At 38.5% G+C, this 23,199-nt stretch overlaps 1 protein-coding gene across 10 annotated transcripts; it reads right to left on the bottom strand.

Annotated features, from left to right (window-relative positions):
- Positions 1 to 27: 27 nt before the first annotated feature.
- On the bottom strand, positions 28 to 23,002 carry LOC145463659 (uncharacterized). Of its 10 annotated transcripts, XM_081447422.1 has the most exons (16): positions 19,279 to 19,989; positions 19,089 to 19,177; positions 17,382 to 17,445; positions 15,504 to 15,584; positions 11,983 to 12,039; positions 11,574 to 11,617; positions 10,144 to 11,189; positions 6,101 to 6,399; positions 5,419 to 5,502; positions 4,857 to 4,946; positions 4,444 to 4,502; positions 4,178 to 4,359; positions 3,221 to 3,335; positions 2,961 to 3,082; positions 2,243 to 2,343; positions 28 to 1,569 (listed from the first exon to the last, which is right to left on the bottom strand). In XM_081447422.1, exons 4-16 carry the CDS (start codon positions 15,549 to 15,551, stop codon positions 1,489 to 1,491), a joined length of 2,328 nt encoding a protein of 775 aa, XP_081303548.1. In that variant the 5' UTR covers positions 15,552 to 15,584; positions 17,382 to 17,445; positions 19,089 to 19,177; positions 19,279 to 19,989; the 3' UTR covers positions 28 to 1,488. The 10 variants fall into 10 exon arrangements, with proteins under 10 accessions (XP_081303548.1, XP_081303551.1, XP_081303549.1 ...); XM_081447425.1 differs by lacking the exons at positions 17,382 to 17,445; positions 19,279 to 19,989 and adding an exon at positions 22,637 to 23,002; XM_081447423.1 differs by lacking the exon at positions 17,382 to 17,445 and having other exon boundaries at positions 19,248 to 19,989.
- Positions 23,003 to 23,199: the final 197 nt, after the last annotated feature.

Below are 23,199 nucleotides of genomic sequence, written 5' to 3'. Positions count from 1 at the left end.
ATAGAAGAAAGCAAAACACTTATACCGTTCATGTTACTCCAATAAAGGAATACTTGATAGTTTTATTGGCATTCCCAAATGTTACATACTTCATAGACTGATACTCTGAATTCCAATTTGACAATATACAGATGAATTTATATATAAAATTCAATATATAATATGTAATAATTTGACCATTCTGAAGAGGAAATTTTCACATTATTTTCTTTCAATTTCTCATTCTCGTCCCCAGAGGTCGCGCTCCTATTGGTCAGCACCAAGAATCACGACCTCTGGATAGGTCAAGTGAGGTTCCGGTTCTGATTGGCTTTGCAAACACAATAGAATGAGACTGGAACCAATCAGATTTGCCAGACTTGACCCTGAGCATGCGCAGTGACGGGAAATCCGTGAATCGCGGACTTCCGGTGTTGGATCCGGCCAGAGGTCGCGATTCTTGGTGCTGACCAAAAGGAGCGCGGCCTCTGGGGACGAGAATGTTCATTTCTTCTCTAACATTAACTCTTTAGGCGCATGCGCAAAAACAAACTAGAAAAATCAACGGCCAGATCACAATGGCAAAACAAAACATTTCTTTTCTCGGCTAAAAACCAGACTCTCGTCACGTTCTACGAAGCTCGTCTCCTGCGAAACCTTTATTTGGGTCGCCTCGAGGCGATTCTCTAGGTGAGACGTTGCGTGACAGTAACGGTGTAACAAACATTGCGTGACAACCCATGTAATGGCTACGAAAGAGACCAATAAGCCAGCGACTAAGAAAGAATGATTGACACTTTATGAAACAAAACCTTACAAATTGTCCGGCCTCTACGTTACAAAAGCTGTACAGATATTCTGCTTTATAATATAGTTATATAAATGCATGTGATCATCCCTCCCTGGCCATGGCAAGACTGCAAGTATGACACAAAAATTTTGCTTTTAAGTTACACGTTCTAGCATCAACCATATCCTTAACCTTTTTACCCCAAGAGACAGAGACTACGTAAATTGACACAGCTCCAATATTTCAAAGCTATCGAGTAGAAATTTCTTATGCTGTACAAATTGGTTCTAATTTCCAAGTCTGTGGATGAATCACTAGTACTACCATTTGGATGAATGTTATCAAGCAGCACGTTTATGCGGTGTTCTTTATCTTTTGCTATTGAGCAAAATGACATTTGAGATTTTTTCCCCTAATTTTAAATTTCAGGACTCTTAGGGGTAAAAGGGCTTAAAAACGAATATTAGTTTTGTAAGAAAACAAGAACTCAATCTCTAAATAAACTTCCACTTTAGGTTATTGGTTGCATAAAGAGATAGAATTCACAGACGTAAAATTTGGACCTCCGACCTACCCTCCCACACAATATGTATTTTCAATACATGGCATTGTCATCTTGTATCTCTGTAACATTTGTGGTTCATTCCTCCCCTATTTCCCTTAAATGGAGAATAACTCTAAGTTATGATATAACAAGTCTTTGATAATTATTAAATCCTCTAGAGATGTCCCAAATCTAATGCATGGTGAAGGTTTATTAAATCTGTGTGGGTGCCAATCCGCCAGAAAGGAAATCCCATCTGAAACAAAAAAGTACAGATTAATGTGAAGGCCTTAAATGTTGGCTTCAGTGATGATAGGTGATGATTGTTGGGAATTGTATTCAGTGAGTTGTAGGCTCAGACTCCAAATAAACGAACTATTTAATGAACCAGCCACGTAATCCGGAACATACAATAAACGACGAATCACAATGGCTAAAAAAGGTGAAGAAGCTAGACTCAAAACTCCAGAAACAGTGGCAAGGCTGACCTAAAATCTTAAACACGCCAAGAAAATACAGCAAAGATGAAAATCTACAAAATTACAACAGCGAAGTTCAAATGTGTGCGCTAGCACATTCTGGGCCACGACTGGCTAATTAAAATCACCTGAAGTTACGTGCGCGGACAAAAACTCATACTAAGGCAAGAGGGGTGATTTCAGAGTTTGTAAAGTTCAAAACAATGATCAGTATTACACTTTTACACAAAATGTAAGTCAGCGATGCTTCTAAATGGGTGTGGCCACTTCAGAGGGGTGCTACTGTCAGCCTTTTTGGACATAAATTATTCTATGTGTAGGATTCCATAACACAACAAAACAAACAAACTTATTCTTTCCAAGCAAACCAGACCCACGGTCAATATCTTCCTTACCTACCACACATTCAAAAAGCTGACTGTTACAGTGTTCAATTCAAGATAACTTTACCTGCTTGCTTGCCATTTCTTCGTCTCTTCCATCTCCTACAACTACATATGTACATTTCTTTCCAAATCGATTTGAGATTCTCTCAAAGCAGGTTTCCTTTCCTATAAAAACAAAGAGAACAAAGGAAATCCTGACCATGTAAACTGTGATTTGCAAATCTGCGACACCATAAACAAACTACCATAAATCCTTGAATTAGCGTCCCCTCTCAAATAAGCACTCCTTTCAAATAAGCACCCCTCCTATCAGCAAAAATTAAAAATAAGCACCTCCCCTCAAATAAGCACCCCCTCCACTTCCCCTGTGTTATGGACAAGTACTGGGACAACAAAGGATGTATAGTTTTGGTCATGTTCAATCACAAGCAAGTGATTATCGACTCAATCAAGCTCTGCACATTGACTGTCGCAAAGGATGGTAGCAGAGATCTGTTGATTCAATGCCTGAAGTCCAACCAACATTGTGCAGCAGCACGACTAACACATACATGTATTACAAAATAACCGATCATATGTGACCGCGATTGGCAAAAAATTAAATAAGCCCCCCCCCCACAAAACCTGGATTAAGCGCCCTCCTCAAATAAGTACCCCCTGTCTTCTCCTAACTTTGAAATAAGTGCCCTGTCCACTAATTCAAGGATTTATGTTATTTTAGTCTACTGAAAAGTTTGTTCTACATATCCTTTAAAATCTTCCTTTACATCATTACCACTTACCAACTTTAGTAGCACTATAAATATTTTCCAGTGGAAAAATCCCACCAAGTCCATACAGAAGACACTTTGCAAGTGCAGGAACAAGCTGTGTGGTTGTCACCATAACATTTAAACAGTTTGACCTGCAGATGGAAAAATGGGGATGATAAGTGCAACGAAAACAAATCCAACAATGTGTCAAAAAGAGAATGTTTGTTCATTTGCGAAGAGTGAAAAAATGTGTGAGAAAGTTTCAGCATAACTCAGAACTCTGTCGCTACCTGGAGTGAATGAGTGTTAACGCTTTTAAGGCAAGAGTCAGCCATGAGTCTGTGGTTGCTTCTAATTCCATACGCAGCTGTAGCCATGTTTCCCTTTTAGCTGGACCAAGAAGACCTTCAAGGGAATAACAATGGCAAAATATCTCAACAATATTATTTAGATTTTTGTGCCCTACTTTGTGGTTAATCATGCTGAGTGACATCAGTCCATTCATGAAACCTGTTCTCACTCAGAAATGCAGTGTACATACTTACATGACTATTTTTTCTGACTCGAATTTACAGGTAGCTAAAAAGCTTTTATCTTCGAGGAAAATAAACATTGCAAATATAAAAACAAAAAGTACTTCACTACTAACAATTATGTTTGGCTACAATATTTATAAAACAAACAATTAGTGTAGTAATCAGCAATTATACCTGAAAGGAGACTGTTTCTACAAGGCATTTAAAACCAGTTAAAGTAGGTTCCATTCTTAAGTTCTCAGGTAGAGAGTTCCAAGTTTTGCAAGCAAAATACTTAAAAGAGTGAAGACCATGAGAAGTGGAAGCAGGTTTACACAATGAAAATTGTCTGTATCAGCAGGTACACCCTGGGGAGGGGAAGGGAAATACCATGTGAAAAGGTCAGAATGCTTGTTGAAAAGTGGCTAGTCTCACTGGAAAATTTGTATAAAACCCCTAAAAAAGACCAATCTGGTTATGGTTCAACCTTTATTTGACCACTTTAAGATACCATTGGACTACCAACAAAATCCATGGGGGGTGGGGAATGGATACATGGAGGAGAACAGTGGAGAGAGAAAGACAGAAGATGGGTTTTGTCACTTGGACAGAGGCAGTGCTCCCAACCTTTTCACATGGGATCCCTCCAGCCACGAGGTAACTATGACTAAGGTCAATTACCTGCTGTGCTACGTAACGCATTACTTACTACAGAAATGAACCCCATCTTACCTCCTACATTATTCCTGTAGCTGTTGTAGATTTCCTTGATTCGTCTGTATCTGTATGCTAGTTTCCTCATCCAATCTACTCCGCCGCGGACACCAGTGGCCAGACACAGGTTGGCTGATGTAGCAGCAGCATGAAATCCGTCTCCCTCAAAATTGTAGGTACTGCACACAGGCAAAGATGTTCTGGAGTGAATATCATCAAGAGACTGAATAGCTCACTCTCTGCCTGATCTACAAAACCACAAGGACAGGTACACACAACTATACCTTAAATCTAGTCCATTGTCATCAGCAGCAACATCATCAATGTGCACTTGATCACAGTCCTGAAAACCAAATGTGACATTGAGCTACAATTTTGCATTGGCTCATAAAGAAAACCAATAGCAGATTTGCACGTTGATGTCATTTGACTACAACTCCCAGAATTCCTTACACTTTTTCTTTATGATTTAAATTTTGTAGCCCCAGTGGGGTTAAGCATAAGAAACAGAACGAGTGAAGGATTCTGATAGTTGTAGCCAAATGGCGCCATCATGCAAATCACACATTCGCGCCATTTGTTATGATGTACAAGACTGCCCAAAGGATCTTCCAATTCTCCTGTTTTATTTCTTGTTGTTTTTTCAGGGTTGGATCAGTGAATGAGAATCGGAGCTTATTGAAACTCTCAATCTTACCTCTAAATCATTAAAAAATAAATGTGTATCTGCTAAATTGAAAATCATTTCCTCCATGCGAAGTCCTAATGACACTGAGTTTGGAGCATCCTGTGGAATAAACATGCAACAAGAGATTGTAAGAACCACAGGTTTAAAAGGTGTGGTAGTGATGCACTAAGGAGGAGGTGTGGTGGCTTCATGATTAGTGTGCTCGACTCCAAATTGAGAGGTCTGGGTTTGAGTCCTGGCCGGGTCATTGTGTTGTGCACTTGAGCAACACACTTTACTCTCACAGTGCTCCTCTCCACCCAGGTTTATAAATGGGTACCGGCAAATTAAATGCTGGGGATAACTCTGCGATGGACTAAAATCCCATCCAGGGAGTGTAGAAATACTCCTAGTCGCTTCATGCTACAGAAACCAGGATAAACTCTGACCTGATGGGCCAATTGGCTCATATGCAGACTTTTAATAATGCACTGCACTGCAGGACAAAATTAGACAGCTTCATATAAATATTGGTTTCGACAGGCTTAGCACATTTCAAACTTCAATTTTTGAAACCTTTGAAATCTCTTACCTTGCCAAACTTTGAAGCAAAAGTTCCCGTTAAAAGCGAATGGAAAATAATAATAGTTTCATCCAGATCCCATATAAAGATCCGCTAAAACATAAAAAAAATTAACACAGTCAGTTAAATAAGGCATGTGGTACAACTAAAAAAGTGGCTAAGCGACAAGTAACCACAACAAACACATGCATAAATATATACAGTTAAACCTTTACTAAGTGGCCTCCTATTACATGTACACGAGTGGCCACCCCTTACTACATTAAGTGGCCAGTTCTCAGTTATCTGAAATTATTGTCCGTTAAATACTGTAAATAGAACCCTTATCAACTGACCAACTCTATTAAGCATCCATGGCCACCTATTGGCTGTCCCTGTAAGGGTTTTTCTATTGTCTTTACCCCCATTAAGGCACCACCCAAACTTACATACACATAGATTGGCTTTGTTTTGACAGATAAGAGTCCGAAATTGAAAGTTAAGGTTGATAAAAATGTTCAAATACATGTTTCACTAGGGGATAAACCCAATGGTAAAAAAAATAAATAATACTGATATTTATTACTTTGTCACCACTAGTCATTTTGAAAAAGCCTTTCCACAAATGCTCATTTTAAATCCTGGACCTTCTGGGAAGAATATTTAGTTAAAATGTCATATGCAACTACAAAGAGATAATTAATACCTTTACCTCAATGTTATGGTCGATCTCAGGTGGAGGTCCAGAAGTTGATCTTCTTCCTCTGCCACCACCCCGTCCCCTTCCACCTCTCCCCCCTCGGCCACGCCCTCTGTTTGCTCCTTGGACTAACATTCCTGGTGTTGTCCCTCCTGAATCAACAAGGACCTGCACTCCGTCCTGTCCAGGCATTCCAACATTTGCAGAAACCATAGTGACACTGTTCAGGGGGGTGTCTGTTCCTGTGCCGGGTGAGTGAGGAGGACTTGGGGAGGATGGTAGGTTCGGTGAATACTGAATGGTGGCATTACCTTAGGATGAAAATAATTTACAAGAAATGAGTTCAAAAACTATTGCTGATGCGGCTACTGGAGCCTGCATCACAGGGTATTTTGCTGGTAATGTAAAACGTGATATACCTGAATAGTGTTGGCAATAGCCTGTGTTCCAGCTGCCCCTCCCCAAAAGAGAAAATCAGAGAGACGTGCCTGTGTGTTACTGTTGTTGATAGTGTTCCAGGCACCTGGTTCTTCCAGGAATGTGTGGAAAATGACCTGGCTGATTGATAATCATTTGTAGTTAAAATATTGACAAATATTTTGAGAGTTGGCCGTCAAGTCCACAATCATTCACAACTTTGAAGTCTAAAAGCCAGATTAACAGAGGTAATCAGCATTTTGTGTCAACAAAATTAGATATATTACATGATTACTGACAGCACCATAGATGCTCTCTACAATTTTTCTTTCAGGGAGAGTGGCTGTAACACAGGCTATGTCAGCAATCATACTACACAATATGCATGTATGGATGTCTAAGATTGGAAATCTTACAGTAATTACTACTGCTCTAAAAGAAAGCAAAATTAAACTCTGAGATTAGTCAGAATAATGAACCCCTCCTGTTGAAGGAGAATGTTCAAGCCTCTGATCTTACCCACAACACTCTACTAGGCTAGTCAAACGCTAGTGATTGTTTTGTTTTTGCAAGATCTCAGTGGGATTCGAACCCACAACCGGGTTGAAATGAAGCTGCTGTATTCATTGAGGTGACACAAAACATACCACAGCAGGAGATTTGTTCATCTTTTACTAATTTTAGCATCATAGTGGCATGACAATGACATGCCTTAACCCATAGAGTAATAATGTTGGAAGTTCTAACAACAGTTTGTGACTAGAAACCAGGGCACCTCATTTTAGACAGAAAAATATTATCATCTTGGTAACTCAACTTGCAGCATGCAATAACAGTGTAATATATTCCATAACATGCAGCTTGATTAAGATAGATAGCACTTCAAACAGAAAAATGGCAAAATATACATGCAAACGTTTCTACAGTAAAAAGCAATTCCTGTTCTTAAAGGCCATTTGCATTCATAGCAAAAAGTGACTTCCATGTTTGTTTTTTTATTATTTAAGAATAAAGATGAATACACTCGCATTCTGATTAAACAGAAAAAAAGGAAAAAAAAAGAAATTAAAACATCTATTCACTAGCAAAATAAAAACTGTTTTCATTCAATTGTCTCTTCCCTTTTCCTGAAAAAAAAACACCAATATTTTCAAAAAATAACTACTGATTTACATAAAACGCCTCTTTTGACATAAAACTGAAAAGAGCTGCTTTGCATTATTTGTTTTCTCAAGTATGTGTATACATGGACTCCTCAAAGTCTGCTAAAGCTTTTAGTAAACCTAATAAAATACAGAAGGCTTTGGCCAATTAGTATTGGCTGTTTTTAAGTGATCATCTCTCAACACAAGCCAAACAAAGATGAAATTCATTTCCCTTGCTCCACAAACTTCCTGCCTAGCTAAAACAAAAACAAGGAGTAAAACTGAGAGGCAGACATGTCTATGTACATGTGTGGTTCCAGTTAAGTTGTTATGCCATTGTAATTTTAATCAACTCCATCAGATTCACTTAATGTAGCAAACAGCTGTTTGTTCATGTTAATGGACTTCTTCCTGTCCTTGTTTAATTAATATTCATCCACAAAAATAAAAAGACTTTTCCATTTTGAAGCCAGCCATCAAAACATTTGTACAGATAGCAACTATAGTGATTGTACCCTCACAGCAATACCGCAACAATTCAAACTGACATCAAATTTGTCTGAGCACGCAGATGTACACAACAACACTCACTCACACTGAAAACAACATATGTGCCACTAATGGTTTCTTGGCCTCCACAGGAGACTTGTTAATTCATTAGAATTTAAAGTAAACATTTGTACCATTAAATGGACTTCCATTTAAACAATGCTCTACATCAAGGGAACACATGTCATGAAAAAAGAAAAAGAAATCCCTCTATTTAAATTACGACAAAACTGATTCCCTTTTGCAACAAACTATGAGTTCGTAATGATAAAATTCTCCATACTTCTTGATCCAGTTCTTAGATTAGTACATAGGGTTTGTTTAACTCACTCCAAAAAAGGTTTTATTAAGGACAGTAGAATTTTACAAAAAACCCAATTTTAGAAGAATCTCTTCCTGTTATTTACTACTGACAACAAACTCTTTTTTTTTTAATCCCTGTTCAGGGCAGAGAATGTCTTTAATTGCAACAAACTAACAAATCCATAGATCTGGTACCAGAACATAAAAAAATTATCAATAAGGACTTCTGACTTGTTGAAAATCTGTATGAGTATTGAAGCGATGCTGCTTTTCTTTCTGGCGGTAAGACAATCAAAAGCATGATAGATACAGTATGGATAATTTCCTCACCTATAAAGGAACCCATAACAGTACTACAGAAGATGCTGCTTAGAAAACAAATGGCAATAATATTTGGTTGATACAGAAATATTTCAATGTTAGAACAAGTTAAGACAAACCCAAAGCATGACAAAATAAAATTCCTACTTAAAAACCCAAATTTCTGCTGCTTACAAAAAGCAATCTGTTCGCTAGAGGATTCAACCGACTATCTTTAATATCTTTTAAAATAACTTTCAGAAAGTGCTTGATCTTTTAATTTAAAAAGTTGAGTGTTTTCTAAGGGCACTTACTGTTGATAAAGAAAACAAAAAATTTACAAACCAAATAGATTTAAATTCAAAGAGATTGCAAGCACTTGTTTCTTTGCTGTTGTTTCAGCCACACATTTTTGTTTACATGAAAGCCAGCAGTTTGTGGGAAAGTTATGCCAAAAAACAACAGAAAGCTGTTCTTTCACATAAGATTTCAGTAGACAGAAAATAGAATTTGCTCATCATCTCATGAGAGAGTAGATTCTCCAAAGGAGACCTTAAGTAAATTCATGAAAACTGGTAAGAAGAAAACAGATTTTCATTAAAGAATGGGTCTTTGAGAATATTGATCAAGTCTTCTATCACACATTTGCTGGGAAGTATATACTTCTTGAAAAAATAATCCTTACAGTTGTGATTTCATCAAGCCTTCCAATAAGCACCCCCTTTCTAATGAACACTCCCCTTTGAGTGCCATTTTATATTAAGCACCCCTATTCCACTAAGTGCCCCCTTCCATTGACATAGGACAAATGAATTCAATATGAGGTCTGCTTTCTCATCTGAATGCAATAATGAACGGTATGACCGTCAGGGCCCCTTTTGTTGCCGTCCTTGAGTCAAAGTATCTGTTATTTGTACTTCATTTAATTATTGTATCACATTCAGATGTAGATGATCTAAAAGAAATAAGTGCCCCGTCCCTATTTAGCATCCCTTCTCCAATAGGTGCCCTACAATGAGCTGCCAATAGCTAGACATGCACTGAAATCTCCATAAACAAATGGAGAGGTTCTTTGTTCTTGCAAAGAGTTCTTTACACTTTATCCCTGTCTCTCACTACCCTAGAGGATCAACAGGTACAAGCACAGTGTTAAGCAAACAAGCAAAATACTGGGAGTAAATGGAACTTGTGATAGACTTGTACCCCATCTAAGGAAGGGGTGGGGGTAACTACCTTTCTGGTCACATCATTCTACAGAAATCAGTGTCCAATATCAGTAATGGTGAGCCACAAGCCTCTGGAATTGAATTTCATTGCTAATTCTATCAGCAGCCAACATACCTGTACTCGCAGTGTGCGTTCTTTCTCCATTGGTTGTCACACCTTGATTTGCCTGCCCGGTAACAAGCTGAGTGAGTTGATAACTGCTGGTTGGCCCAGCTACAGCATTAGGGGGCGGTGTATTGTTCATCTGCCCAATGTACTGTGAAGGTGAATACGCTGGCGGTGGAGTGTTGAGGTAGTTATATGGGTAAGTCTGTGGATTACTTGTAGTATATCCATATTGAAAAGAACCTTGATCAGACTGTTGAACAGTATAAGCTGTGGTGCTAGATGTCGGCGTTCCTGTTGATGCTACGTAAGCTGTCCCGTAGGGTGCTTGATATGGATTACTATACACTGTCTGGCCAGACTGAATAATGGCAGGATATGTGACAGTTCCGTAAGGATTACCATACGACCCTGCTGGTTGTCGAAGAGTTGATATATCAGGGATATTGCCTCCATGGGCTTTTCCTTGAGAAACATTCCGAGAATCAGCTGCAGTCTTACCTGATGCGTTCACTGCTGGGTACCTTACAGTCTGTACCATGGGGTATCCACCTTGGGACGCTGCCTGGGGATATACGTACCCTGCGACCTGTGTTATTCCTGTTCCTTGTATAACACCTCCCGTTGTCTTATACTGCTGCATCCCAGGTTGTGGAGCAGGAACAATATGAGGATATGGCCGCTGGCCATAATAGCCAGCAGTATTCGCAGTGTATTGTCCCGACAGCTGTTGGTACTGTCCAGAGCTGTCCGTTACCCCAGATGCAATTGCCGCCTGATTCCCAAAGCTGCAACCATCCAAGTTTGTCATGGTGGTAGAACCATCAGACGAAGGATAGCTTAGTGTTGCCGTGGATACTGGTGCGACAACATTAGGTCCTCCAACACCAAGATCAGCACTAGTGACAGCAATAGCAGATTCACCTACTGTGCCCACGTCCCATGACGGATCATTTTTTTCTGCGTCCTGACCTGTGATCACTGTCTTACCATCTCGTGTGGCACCATTGACGGGGTGATGAACAGGAGATCCACCTTGACTGGACTCATCACTGCTAAAGTAAGTAAATTAAGTAAGTAAAACCCTTTATTTAAAACACGATTATCATCTAAGCACTACATGCTTGAGGGGTCGTGTACCTAATTAAATAGATATAAAGGGAAGTGAGACTGGTGCCTTGCAGGGAGGGGCATAGCACCCATAAATAAACAAGTATTTTTAACATCTTTTGTGGGCCATGGCCACTGTCATTTGTGGGTAGTGAAAGTTTGTGTAAGTGTCTTGAAATATCTGAAGAAAACAATGTACAATGATACCAGCCAGAGCTCAAATCTGTATCACTCCATCTGGAGTGTACAACACTAGCCATAGGACCATTGTACCTCCAGCAAGTACATTACTCTGACTAGTGCTATCACTAAAACAAAGAAAGAATCACCTTTCTTTTTCATTGTCGCTGTTCTCTTGCCTAGCCCTTTTTGCCTGAGGAATAAATTGACCAACATTAAAACAAAAGATTTTACCGAAAGCACTAAAACAATACATTCGTTACAGCAAACATTACAGCATTGCAGATAAAATTATACTGCTTTTTTCCTTTGCTGTAGAACTTTATGTTACTCAAACTCGGCTGCTCAAGAGCATCTGTTTATCAAAATACTTTGATAGCCAGTCTCGAAAACCTGTAGCAAAAACAGCAAAGCCATCTGGTTCTGTTTGCCCGTTATTTCATGCTACTGAAAAATATGCAGTATATTACATTTTAAAAATTTTTTCATGACGCATACTGTCCGACTGCGCAGACGCTTCATTTGCTGATGTTGTTACCTGTCCATGTGATAACTTACAGGTATTGTCTCCAGGACACCACTCGACTCCGCCTGTACCTGATCCGTTGCCATCCCCTGAGGAACAAGAACAATGCGAAAGAACATCAGATTCTGCCAGAACTGCCAGGTGAGTAAAAATCTAACCAAAGTCAATGGACTTTTCCCTTCAGACACCTATTCAACTAAGATTCCCCACTGATGATGCACAACACATAGTTCAAACAACAAATATTTGTGTGGTGTTTCTACAACAGTCCAATCTTTGTTTACAATACTTGCCTCATTAGCATAAGCAATTCAGTTTCTGATCAAGGGACAAAAATATCAGTTCTAAATACATTGAAAGGTCATAGTATTGATTGACTGTCCCAAGGAATTCGAGCCTGATATATTGAAAACGTTTTGTCCAATGCAGGTTTCAAAGTTATTCAAAATTTAACAAAGAATGAATGGGCTCATTAGCACTTTTTGCCACCTAAAATGTTTTGTAGTTTTTGAAAGCCAATATCTCCTTTAATACTACCTCCAAACAACTAAAACTTTCACCATGCACTAAGGTTATCTGCTTAGAGTTGATTTGCATTTAGCATGACGCATTCTCTACACAAAGTCATATGCTTAAGAGACAAAATATAAAACAATGACATTAGCTAGGATTGCCCTATTGTTTTTGCATGGTTGAGAAGATTTGGGTGTAAGTTACATCAGTTACTGATCAGGGTTTCAGTCTAGTACAACAGTCTTTGCAGAGTTTCAAGATCAATACTGAATTTTGTAGCTGGAATCTCACACCCCATCCACACGTATCTGGATATTTTTGAATTCGCAACTTTTTCTTTCCGGATTCAAAAATTTCCCTGTCCACACATAGCGCATTCAAATCGAATTCGCCTGTCCACACGCATCCGATGATATCCGGATTCACCGTCCACACATTATCAGATTCACTGCGGATTTATTTTTATCCACTCTGGAGAGCGGGTTCAAAAATATCTGGATTCACCGCCAAATTTGCCGGATGCATGTGGATGGAAACGGTATCTGGAAAGAAAAAGTTGCGGATTAAAAAATATCCGGATATGTGTGGACAGGGCGTCAGATAACTTCATAAATAGAGACAGCTGTTTACTCAGCCACTGTTATGACATGCATATACTTAATGGTGTAGCACCTTTTGATGTAATGCAAAATGTACCCAGACCTTGGGACAGAATTGAAGCGATACTAGCCCAGGCAGTCTGTTCTTCAAACGGCAAGTGCAAACATCAAGAATATTTAATGAGGTGTTTAAGATATCTACCAGAGTATACACCTCTAAAAATGTGGCATAGATTTCAGGCATATTGGTTGGAAAAAACTGAAAGTACAAAAAATGCAGTCTCTGCAAAACTTAAGTTTACAACAGGTAGGAGAAGAAACAACACATTTCTCAGAGTAATCTTTTTTCTCCAAGAACATTTTTGTGTCTATGAGAAGACGTGGAAGGGCAGAGAATAGAAAAAGGAATGTTTGCAACAGTTTTAATTTCAAATTTTCAGCTTAGTTCTATAGCTTACAAGGATGTGATCATCTGTTTTCTGTTGTGTTTTTCGGAAGATATGCTGATACACTTGTATACTACACAGGGAGAGGTCACAAAACTGTGAAAGTTGAGGTCACAAAACTGTATAAGTTATCTACGTTCAGGGGTTAAGTACAGGTGGTTACCAGAGAATACATCCACTGTTTTTTAACAACTATTCAGTTGTTCTCAAAGCAAGACTTACAATACCAAGAAGCTTTTGTTGCTATTTTTGACTATGTACAAGACCTAAATGTGAACATCAAAAAATGTCTTCTTCTACCTTTTGTGACAAATGGTTTCTGGAATGTCAGTATAATTTTATCAAAGTACACACATAGAAAGCTTGGACCGGGGAAATCAAAACCAGATGTACCAAATTGGTAACAGTGTGAGTTATTGGGGCAAACATTCTGACAATTACCCACATGTTTTGGCAATTACAGGGGATAAGTCTTATGCTGAACTTCACAGATCTTCACAGATCTCCAAAGTTCTTGCCAGATTTTTCAAGATTTTCCTCAAAGTTCATTATTTTTATTTAAGTCTGGTACACTAACAGTCTCAAATTGACCAAATTTTAGGTGAAACTACATGTCAACTAACTTAGCAACAGATTCACAGTGGGTTTAAACACTTAAAGAATTTTCACAATGTGCTCAATTTTCTTTGTTTACAAATTTTTCTTTGGTAATGAAGAGTGATATGTGTCAAATAAGCCCAAAAGATGATTTCTCAAATTCAAGGTTTTGTTCACCATTGATAGTGATTGTCTCTTGAATTAAAAAGTTAAAAGCACAGAAATAACTGTGTGGTCTCTTGTATGAAGATTAGAAGATTTGTTTAGCATGTATCTATGTAGCTCTAGGCCTCTATCTCTGATTTTAGAAACATGAAGCAGCTAGAAGTCTTGCCCCCACCCCCTCTCCCTGGATGGGATGCTAGTTCATGGCAAGTTCCCAGCATTCTGTCAGGTTGTCCCTACAATTTTCTGGTAACTACTTATACACCTGGGTGGAGAGAGGTACTGTGACAGTAAAGTGTCATGCCTGATGAGAACACATCATGATGATTGAACCTGGACTGTTAAATCCAGAGATCAGCACACACTATAACCAATGGGCCAAAGGTCCTTCATCATAGCAAGGAATAAAGACTTAATCATTTTGAGATCATTATGTGATCTCTTCTATTCAGGTTAAGATCACAGCAAGGGGTAAAGAGTTAAATCATAATATTTTTAACATACTGTTGACTCTTGTATTAAGGTTAAGATCAAAACAAGGAGTAAAGAGTTAAATCATATTTTTAACATAGTGTTGTCTCTTGTCTTAAGGTTCAGATCACAACAAGGTGTGAAGACTTAAATCATAATATTTTTGAGATAACTGTGTTGTCTCTTGTATGACAGGATCATAACAAGCAATAGAGCAAAATCACTTGCCCATCATTGTGCAATGTTCAAGGAAAGAGTGAATTATTTGCACCCTGTGAACGCACAACGGTAGCATTCAATACTTGCCGACATCTCTTTCATAAACATGAAAACTGCTCTCTTTGCGATTTCAGCTTTACAAGATTCCAATGATAGGGTTTGCAGTAAAAACCAGAACAAGAGATTTCTTAAAGTTATAATCATACATTTTTCAAAACAAAAAAACAAAATAAGGCAATGGACAATGAAAAGACTACCATATTGTAAGTTTTTATCATCTAGTATTGTCTTTTCTCTAACTACTACTTAGGTCATGTATCTCATTAAAAGGTAGCTTAAGAAGCCCAGCCGTAATCAAACTACACTACATTTTGTATTTGGATTTAAAAGGTTGAGTCCCTTCCCCAGGGAAATTACTCAGATTAACCAAAAATCTGCAACAACACCTTTACATAATTTTAATATTTATGAAGCAGCCTGTATAAGTTATAAGTTTATGATTTAATACTTTTAATAGTTTAATTTAACTGTATTATATTATACCTTGGATCGCATGGCAGGGAAATATCTTGGGCTGCAAATCTGAAACATTTGATGTCCAGGCTAGTTCTCCTTGGCAGTTAGCTTGAAGGAATAAAACTGGGTTAAGTGTTTTTAACAAGTACAATGGATGTCAAGACTTCTTATAGTTTATTTTCGTAAACATGTTTATATCAGCCACATTAAATCTTTATTATTAACGGAAAAAAGTTCAAGAAATGGATTTTGACAAGCTGTTGTTGAGTACTATATAGTACTACCTCTTGATTACATGTGTTTAACAAAAATAATGTCTCACAGAATTAATAAATAACTATTAGGAGTCATTACAATGAACTTTTGTTATTTACTCCTCAGCTGTAGTTCTAAGCAGATTCCCAAATCATGTCTGAGCACATTTGAACAACATTTGTCATGGATTACTGCATTGAAAAATGACAGTGGGAGATCCTGGAGGGGGCAACTATGTTTGCTAAAAAACAGAACAAGGCTCAAGGAACCAAGACAAAACTCAATAACACCTTCAATTCATCCCCTTTTTAAGCACCTTGATCTAGAATCTACACTTGTTGTGCCCTAGTCTATTGTCTGCTTACGAAAATATGCCAGTAGATTAAAAGGTCACCTACTTCATTAGTTATATATTCCCCTAAAAAACTGGGACAAATTTAAAATGGTAGTTAACAAGCCACGTTATTTTGTTTCAAGAAAGATCTTTTTATATTAGTAAGAGAAAACTGACTGAAATTTTGAAGGAAAAGGTTATGAAGGGGAATTCAATAGAAACTTGCCAAATTGTGGCTTTTAAACGACCAGTTAATGAACAGGCAGTAATAAATGATTGAGATAAAGAATACTCAAATATTATAAATAAAAATGCAATATATTACTAGTTGAAATATATTACTAGTTGAAATATAACATTCAGAATATGTTAATTATTCAACATCATTCAACTTTATTGTGATAATTTTAATAGTATATAGCAGTGGATTTAAGGATGGTCATGTCTCTATTTATTTCACTGCTTGACAATAAGGATCTGTGAAGTTGGAAAACAGCATGTTTATGAACTGTTATGTTTTTCTGTTATGTGAAATTTGGCAATAGGGCAATAATAAAATCATTGACCTTTGTTCAATTTTAAAGTTTGTTAAAAACACCTTCAAAGCTGCTGGTGTAACATAAGCAAGTTTATGTATTTCTTGTTTACATGGAAGAAGTCAAAAAATCAACAGAAACTGTTGACATGATTTAAACAACAGCTGAGCAGTTCAAAATAAAGCAAATACCCAATAAACAGACAAAGCCCTCTCGTCAAATTAAAAGGGAAATCCTCACACTTGATGCCCCCACTTTTTCTTCAACCTTGAACATTTCAACTATTGCTGTAAGGGAAACCTAATTCATACAGACGCAAATTAATTCTCTCTCAGCTAACATGATGAAAGAAAACGTTGGCAAGACCACGACAGATATTTCATGTGATGACAAAGAGCAAAAACAAATTCAGAAGTCAGGTGTTGTGGCTGAGCAAACTTGTTTTCCCAAGCCTGCTCACCAACTGATTCTTTTGACTTCCAAAGACAGAAAGTTTGCTTTTTGGAGCTTGGACAGGACATGTGATTAAAAAGGAAATTAAAACTCTCTTGACAGCATGCAAAACAACTGTTCTTAAACCAATGTTTGCTGTTTAAAGTTTGGATAATCAAGATTCTACCTTAATCTAGAAGAAAAAGAACCTGAACATATAAACAATAGTTCTTTTTGTAGGTTAGTGCTTAAGGAGAAGATCTTACACGATTACAAAATAATGTTTTTTTCTCTCTTAAGCTACATTTCCCTTTGATATTTCATTATTTCATTTTAAATTTCTCGTACCTCATACAAAATTCCCTGTACTCAAAAAAAGCATTTGATGGAAATCATACACTACGGAACTTATCTGCAAAAGAAATAAATAACGTCCAATTGTAACTCTTTCTACAAAGATTCGGTACTGACAAAATAATCTTAGAAAACGCGACATCAAAAAAGTCATCGATCGGTCGTTGGTAATATTTTCAAAAAGATCCCTTTCGATCCGCAAATCGGCATAGCGAAACAAGAGAATTGCAAAGGCAATGAGTTGGATTAAAATGTTGCAATAAAGAGTTTAACGACTACCAAAACTAGTCGGGGATTTACCTCTGGAACTGTAATACATAAAATAAACACCACAGGAAGAAAATAACCTTACTTGTGTTGCGAAGGGAGAACCTATTTTACGCCCGCACCGGGACCAAACTTCCGACAATAGCGTGAAAGTGAAATAATTCCACGCAGTGCTAAAATACTAAACGCTTATCAATTGCCTTTTTAGTTTTTTTTGTTTTCTCGTAGAAATTTTTCACATAAACATTTCAATTAAGAACAATGCGAGCGGCGTGCGTAATTGTTCGGCTTTTTGTGTGGAGAAGTCCTCTCATAATTTCACGGCAATTATGTTAATCTTCTGTAGGATGCGAAGCTTAACAACACTGTTTGAATTATTTTCGAAGATTGTCCCTAAACAGGTTAAAACTTTTGTTGCTATGATAGCCTTTGATAAGAGCAATTTAGTGGTTTTATATCTACAGACCTATCTTGTTCATTACAGGGGAATAACATTCGTGCCAGCGACTTTCGCAAATGAAAACGACATGTCGAAATTCTCTAATTTTACGCCTTTACAATCGCTATAATACGTCAAACCAAGGAAACACACATCTGATTACACATCGGAGAAAATTACATAAAACCACCACCGTTGTCAATAGCGCTAGACATTCACAACCATCAAAATGAAAGCCCGGAGCGCGCGATTATTGCGGGCGATCGTTTCGAATCATTCAGTGTTCTTTTTTCCGAAGGAACTCGCGATGTCCAGTTGGCACATTAAACAAAAGAATTCAAAGACAAGAGCACGTAAATAGTAAAATGTAATCATAATGATTATGAAACACGTGTATTGTTGTTGTATGTAAAATGAATGATCCATTAGTTATCAAGCGTGCAAGTTCATGCTGCACTTCGATCGAGCCACAAAGGAAATTAACTGGAAATGCTTCGATTAAACACCGAAAACTCCTCTGAAGAAAAGAACAACACGTGAAAGGCCACCGCACTGCAATCTTACGGAATATTGAAGAAATGGAAATAACCGCTCCCGTCAAAAAACCCAGTAAATTTGTGTTTATTTCGATGAGAGCGCGCGTTTGCCCCAAGCACTTGCGATGCAAAACGGCAATTTCAATCGAAAACTCACTCAAGCATTCAGGGGCTTCCTCTAATAATACCTCCCACATAAGCATAGCTCCAATAACACAGACAGCCGAAACTTTCAAAGCTCTACTTCCCAGCGAAATAAATGCAGAAAAAACCGCACGAGAAGAGTGGGAAAAAACTTGTCCCATTCCCAGGATAAACGCGCCCGTTGTCCTCGAAGGTGTCATTGCGGCCTTATTCACACGTGTTTCTTAAGTCACGGCTCCAGCGACACCGCACAAAAATAAATAGCACCGACGATCCTTTTATACAGTTACGATGCGAATGAAGTGCTCAACTTACCTTAATTCACCATTCACCGCTTGCAATCAAAACTCGCGCTTCAACTGGGGGACTCGTCTTACATGGCGTCGATCTATGGAGCTCGTACCCTGCAACACAGAAGGCTTGTGAGATTCACGTCACAATCACGCACGGAGCTCACAATCGGACGAATCAAACCTCCACCCAGGTAAAGCTCACATTTCCGTACCGAAGATGCTATATACAGTGCGTTCAACCTGTAAGAGGAAGGTGGAAAATGCTAAACTGTAATAGGAGAACACCAACCGAACGCAACCAGCTAGAAACTCCCTCATCAATTTTCACGAGGGAAGCTGGTGGGGCCTGCAACGTCTTATGGGATGGACGCCGGCGGCTCTTCCCTTTGAAGTTTGCTTAGGCAATTAACGTAAACCAATCAAGGCTTGTGTTGGTCAATTTCTGGCACTGCGATAAGAGCAGCAGGCCTAATTAGTTTAATTACTGTGAATTGGTGACACTCGGAGACAATTGAAGCATCAAACAAACTAAAATTGGGAGGTGATGATGTATGTTTTCCTTTGACTCGCGAGTCTTCGTTTCCCGCTCGCTAAACTGAGGCAAATCACCCTTTAAAAATCATTCTTTCAAAGTCCTTAAAGATATTCTCTTTGTTGTTATTCGTCAAGATGACTTCATGTGAGGTTTGCCAGAGGGAAAAAATTGTTAAGTCTTTTGAGTGCCGCCTACTTTGCCCTTCGGCAATAGAACAAATACCAGCCTGTATACAAAATCAATTGTCTTACACCCTTGGTGAAAAAATTAGAAGTCGCTAGATTCCCCCCAAATTTCACACTCTTGCGCCGTCGTATTCTGCCGCAAGCCACGAAAACGGCAAATGGAGTTGTTTCGTTGCCCAATTACGAATTTATTGAGAAAGAGTTGAAGAAGAAATTCGGCACGCGGGGTGCATGGTAAAAGGCTTAGAAAACAAGGGTTCAAAAGGTTGATCGCTATCTTTGGCCCTGTGTCGTGTATAAACAAACATTGGCTAGATTGAAGAACCGCGTATTAAAGGAAAACACTTCATTCTATTTGAAAGAGCTGTTATCTTAATTTTATCATCAGAGGACAGCACAATAGCCTTTTGCAAGTTCCCACTAGCATTTGCCTGCTGGTCGCTAAATCATTTCTCTGAAGTACATCTGCCAGTGGCTTAAATCGACGAATAATTTACAACGCTCCCGAACAGGTTCTTACTCAGCAATGCTCGCGGGTTTCATTTGAGTTTTTTACCGCCCGCGAGCTTACAGGAAATATTTGCGTGTTCCTTTTTTTTTCTCAGACGCTTTGGGAAGCCTGCCAGTCTCTTACTCGGAGCAAAGACGATGCCGCTTGGCCATGATTGGACCGTTCACAAGTGACGGGCAGGTGATCTGCTGGAGATGAAAGCTGCTTCGCGGATTATGAAATCCCGCGTTGCCAAACGCTCTTTGTTATGACTTTTTAAGAAGAGGATTTCCGGTCTGTTACCGCTAATAATACTTTCGATTCGGGTCGAGGGAAAATATTGCAGGAACTTTTAACTTTTTCCTCGTTTACAGAACAATTTCCATTTTGCAACCACTTTATTAGAGTAAACGACAAATTGTTCGTTTACTGACAGAATATTCGAAATAATGGAATTATATGAGTTATTTCCCTAAGTTATTAATGTCATAAGCGAACGACTATTAATCACCACCTTAATCACAAATATTGAATAACATGAGCAATTTAAAAGGCGCGCTGGAATTATTCTAAAGTCTTTTGGAAGGTCGAGAAAATACACATTTGGAAAATTGTGTTTACTTTTAATATTTACCTTCATAAAAATGATCAAAACACGGCGGGTTTTCTGCTTATGTTGTTAAATGATTAAAAGAGAATGCTGATATCTGCCTAAAATTGGCTGGAAAATGAGGATCACTGCTATGTTCTTACGTACCGAGTGAAGTTTTCCCTCAGAAAGAGCGAAAGTAAATTAATCATGATTAACGTGCGCTAAAAAAACAATTAAATAAAACGACGAATAATGTTAATCTGTCAGAGCATCTGCACACAGTCTTGTTTGTTTTATTTTTAACCATTCAAATCTGTCAAGCCACCGACTTCTCTTCTCATAATCAATACAAATTAAGCTACAGGTGTCCACTTCAAGTTATTTTGTGAGAATTAACAATCTGATCACTATGATCTGAGCCAAAGTCTCCCAACTGGTGCTAACAAGGCGCATTGAGACAGGTAAGGAGAATTTACATTGTTGTTGCTTGATATCACACCCGAGGATTAAAATAGTTTGTCTCAAAATAGTTTTCAGTCTTAGCTGGTTGCGGTTCGAAAGCGTGGGTCTCAAATAAGGGACCTTTGTAAGTTTATTTAATGGGAAATTAGCCTTAAAAACAAATAAGTTCGTTATAAAAAGTTACTTCAGGCAGAAAAGGAACGCTAAACAAAACAAAGTTGGGCGGTTTTGAGGGATACTTGACCTCAAGGATGACCCGCCATCTTCGAAATTTCGACTTATTGCACGTCTGCGGATCGGAGTTCATGTTAAAAATAAATACACTCGGCCCCTCACATCTGCTGTGCACAATGTCCGCCCTACCAGCCAGATAATGACTGAAGCGGAAAGGAAGCTGGTAATTGTTAATTGCGACCTTCAACTCCTTTTCATTAGAAAGGGTACAAACCGTATTTTCTCGAATAATTGCCCACCTTGAAGACTAATAACCCGCCGAACCAGAACATTTTGAGCCAACATTTGAAATACCGGTAATCGCTCTTTTCCCACCTTTCCCTCCTCGGCCTCCGCCTCCCCCCTCCCCCCCCCCCCCGCCCAAATTTCACAACTCGCCATCAATTTATTATCAAGCAGACATCTTTGTAAGCCAAAACTGGGCTTCGACATAACATGAGAGTGTCTGCAATGTTGCTGTCAGTTTGTGTTCTTGTTTGGGTTTCGGTGTCATGAATATAACCATTATTTCGTTGTTCCCTACGGGCCTTGTCCAGTTGATAGTCCAGTTGCCGAAAATTTTGCTGTAGTTTAACCCAGCCCCACAGTAGGGGAAACTAGAAAATTATCGCCCTTTAGAATAATCGCCCCCTTTTTGGTCTGGAGAAAGGAATAATTACATCTCAGACAGGAATACGGACAACATCGGATTATACCTTTCGTAGTTCCCTCACATGAACGATACCTGCTTAGCAATTACATGGGAAGAATACATTTGCTTGATCATTTCCCCCCGGCAACTCGCTCTATTCAGTTATTCATGGTCGACCCAACGTTTGGATAACTACCCACCTGAACCGGAGGTGGTTGGCCCCAGATCTTTGTCACCCTACTACAGTCATTCACAGCTCTGGTTACAGGCGCAGGCTAACTCAAATTCGTTTACGTAATTTGAACAACTTTCTATGGATTCTCATAAGTTTTCTTTGAAAAAAAATGTCGATTTTCAGTGAACCAAAAAATTCCAGTCTAAGTTTCTCGACTTTGCCTTAAGCCAAGAACTGCGGAAAGATTGCAGATAAGATTTACGTACCTTGGGGGAATATCTCATCACATTTTGCGCGAAGAGTGCTCTCAGCACACGTGCATTGTGGTCTCGCGAGGAGTGTTTCTTTCATACCAGGTGAAGATGTATTCTTGATTGAGAGTGAATTTCATTGGACTCCAGAAAAAACGGCTTACGTTAGGCCTACTTGAATGAAGGCATTGCTGGCCGGGCGGGTGTTTTTTCTTTGTTTCGTAATAAAATCTAACGAGGATTATCTGTGCATGTATAATTCGAGCCTGTCTCACTTACTATTGGCTTCCTGTAATCTGATAGCGTGTGCTTTTATTGTTAAGCAAATGAGTAAAGCTGGCCCGGCCGGCCCTTTCAATGTAACCATTTCGACTTAGATTTTGCAGCTTTTTTGGCGTATTTTAGAACTGTACCAGTGTTGCTGACTTATGACGACTCAAGACGCAACCAAAGATCGTCTTATGTATAAAGTAGGAAACTGATTAATTACATAGTATTTATAAATCAATTGAAAAATGCAACCTGTAGAACATTTCAGAACACAATTCGTATTTGGATTTATTAAAACTTGCTTAGCC

Source organism: Orbicella franksi, chromosome 12 (genome assembly GCF_964199315.1).
Source record: "Orbicella franksi chromosome 12, jaOrbFran1.1, whole genome shotgun sequence".
NCBI classification, from domain to species: domain Eukaryota; kingdom Metazoa; phylum Cnidaria; class Anthozoa; order Scleractinia; family Merulinidae; genus Orbicella; species Orbicella franksi.
The sequence above is the reverse complement of the archived record's forward strand: the minus strand, read 5'-3'. Positions and strand labels throughout refer to the sequence as shown.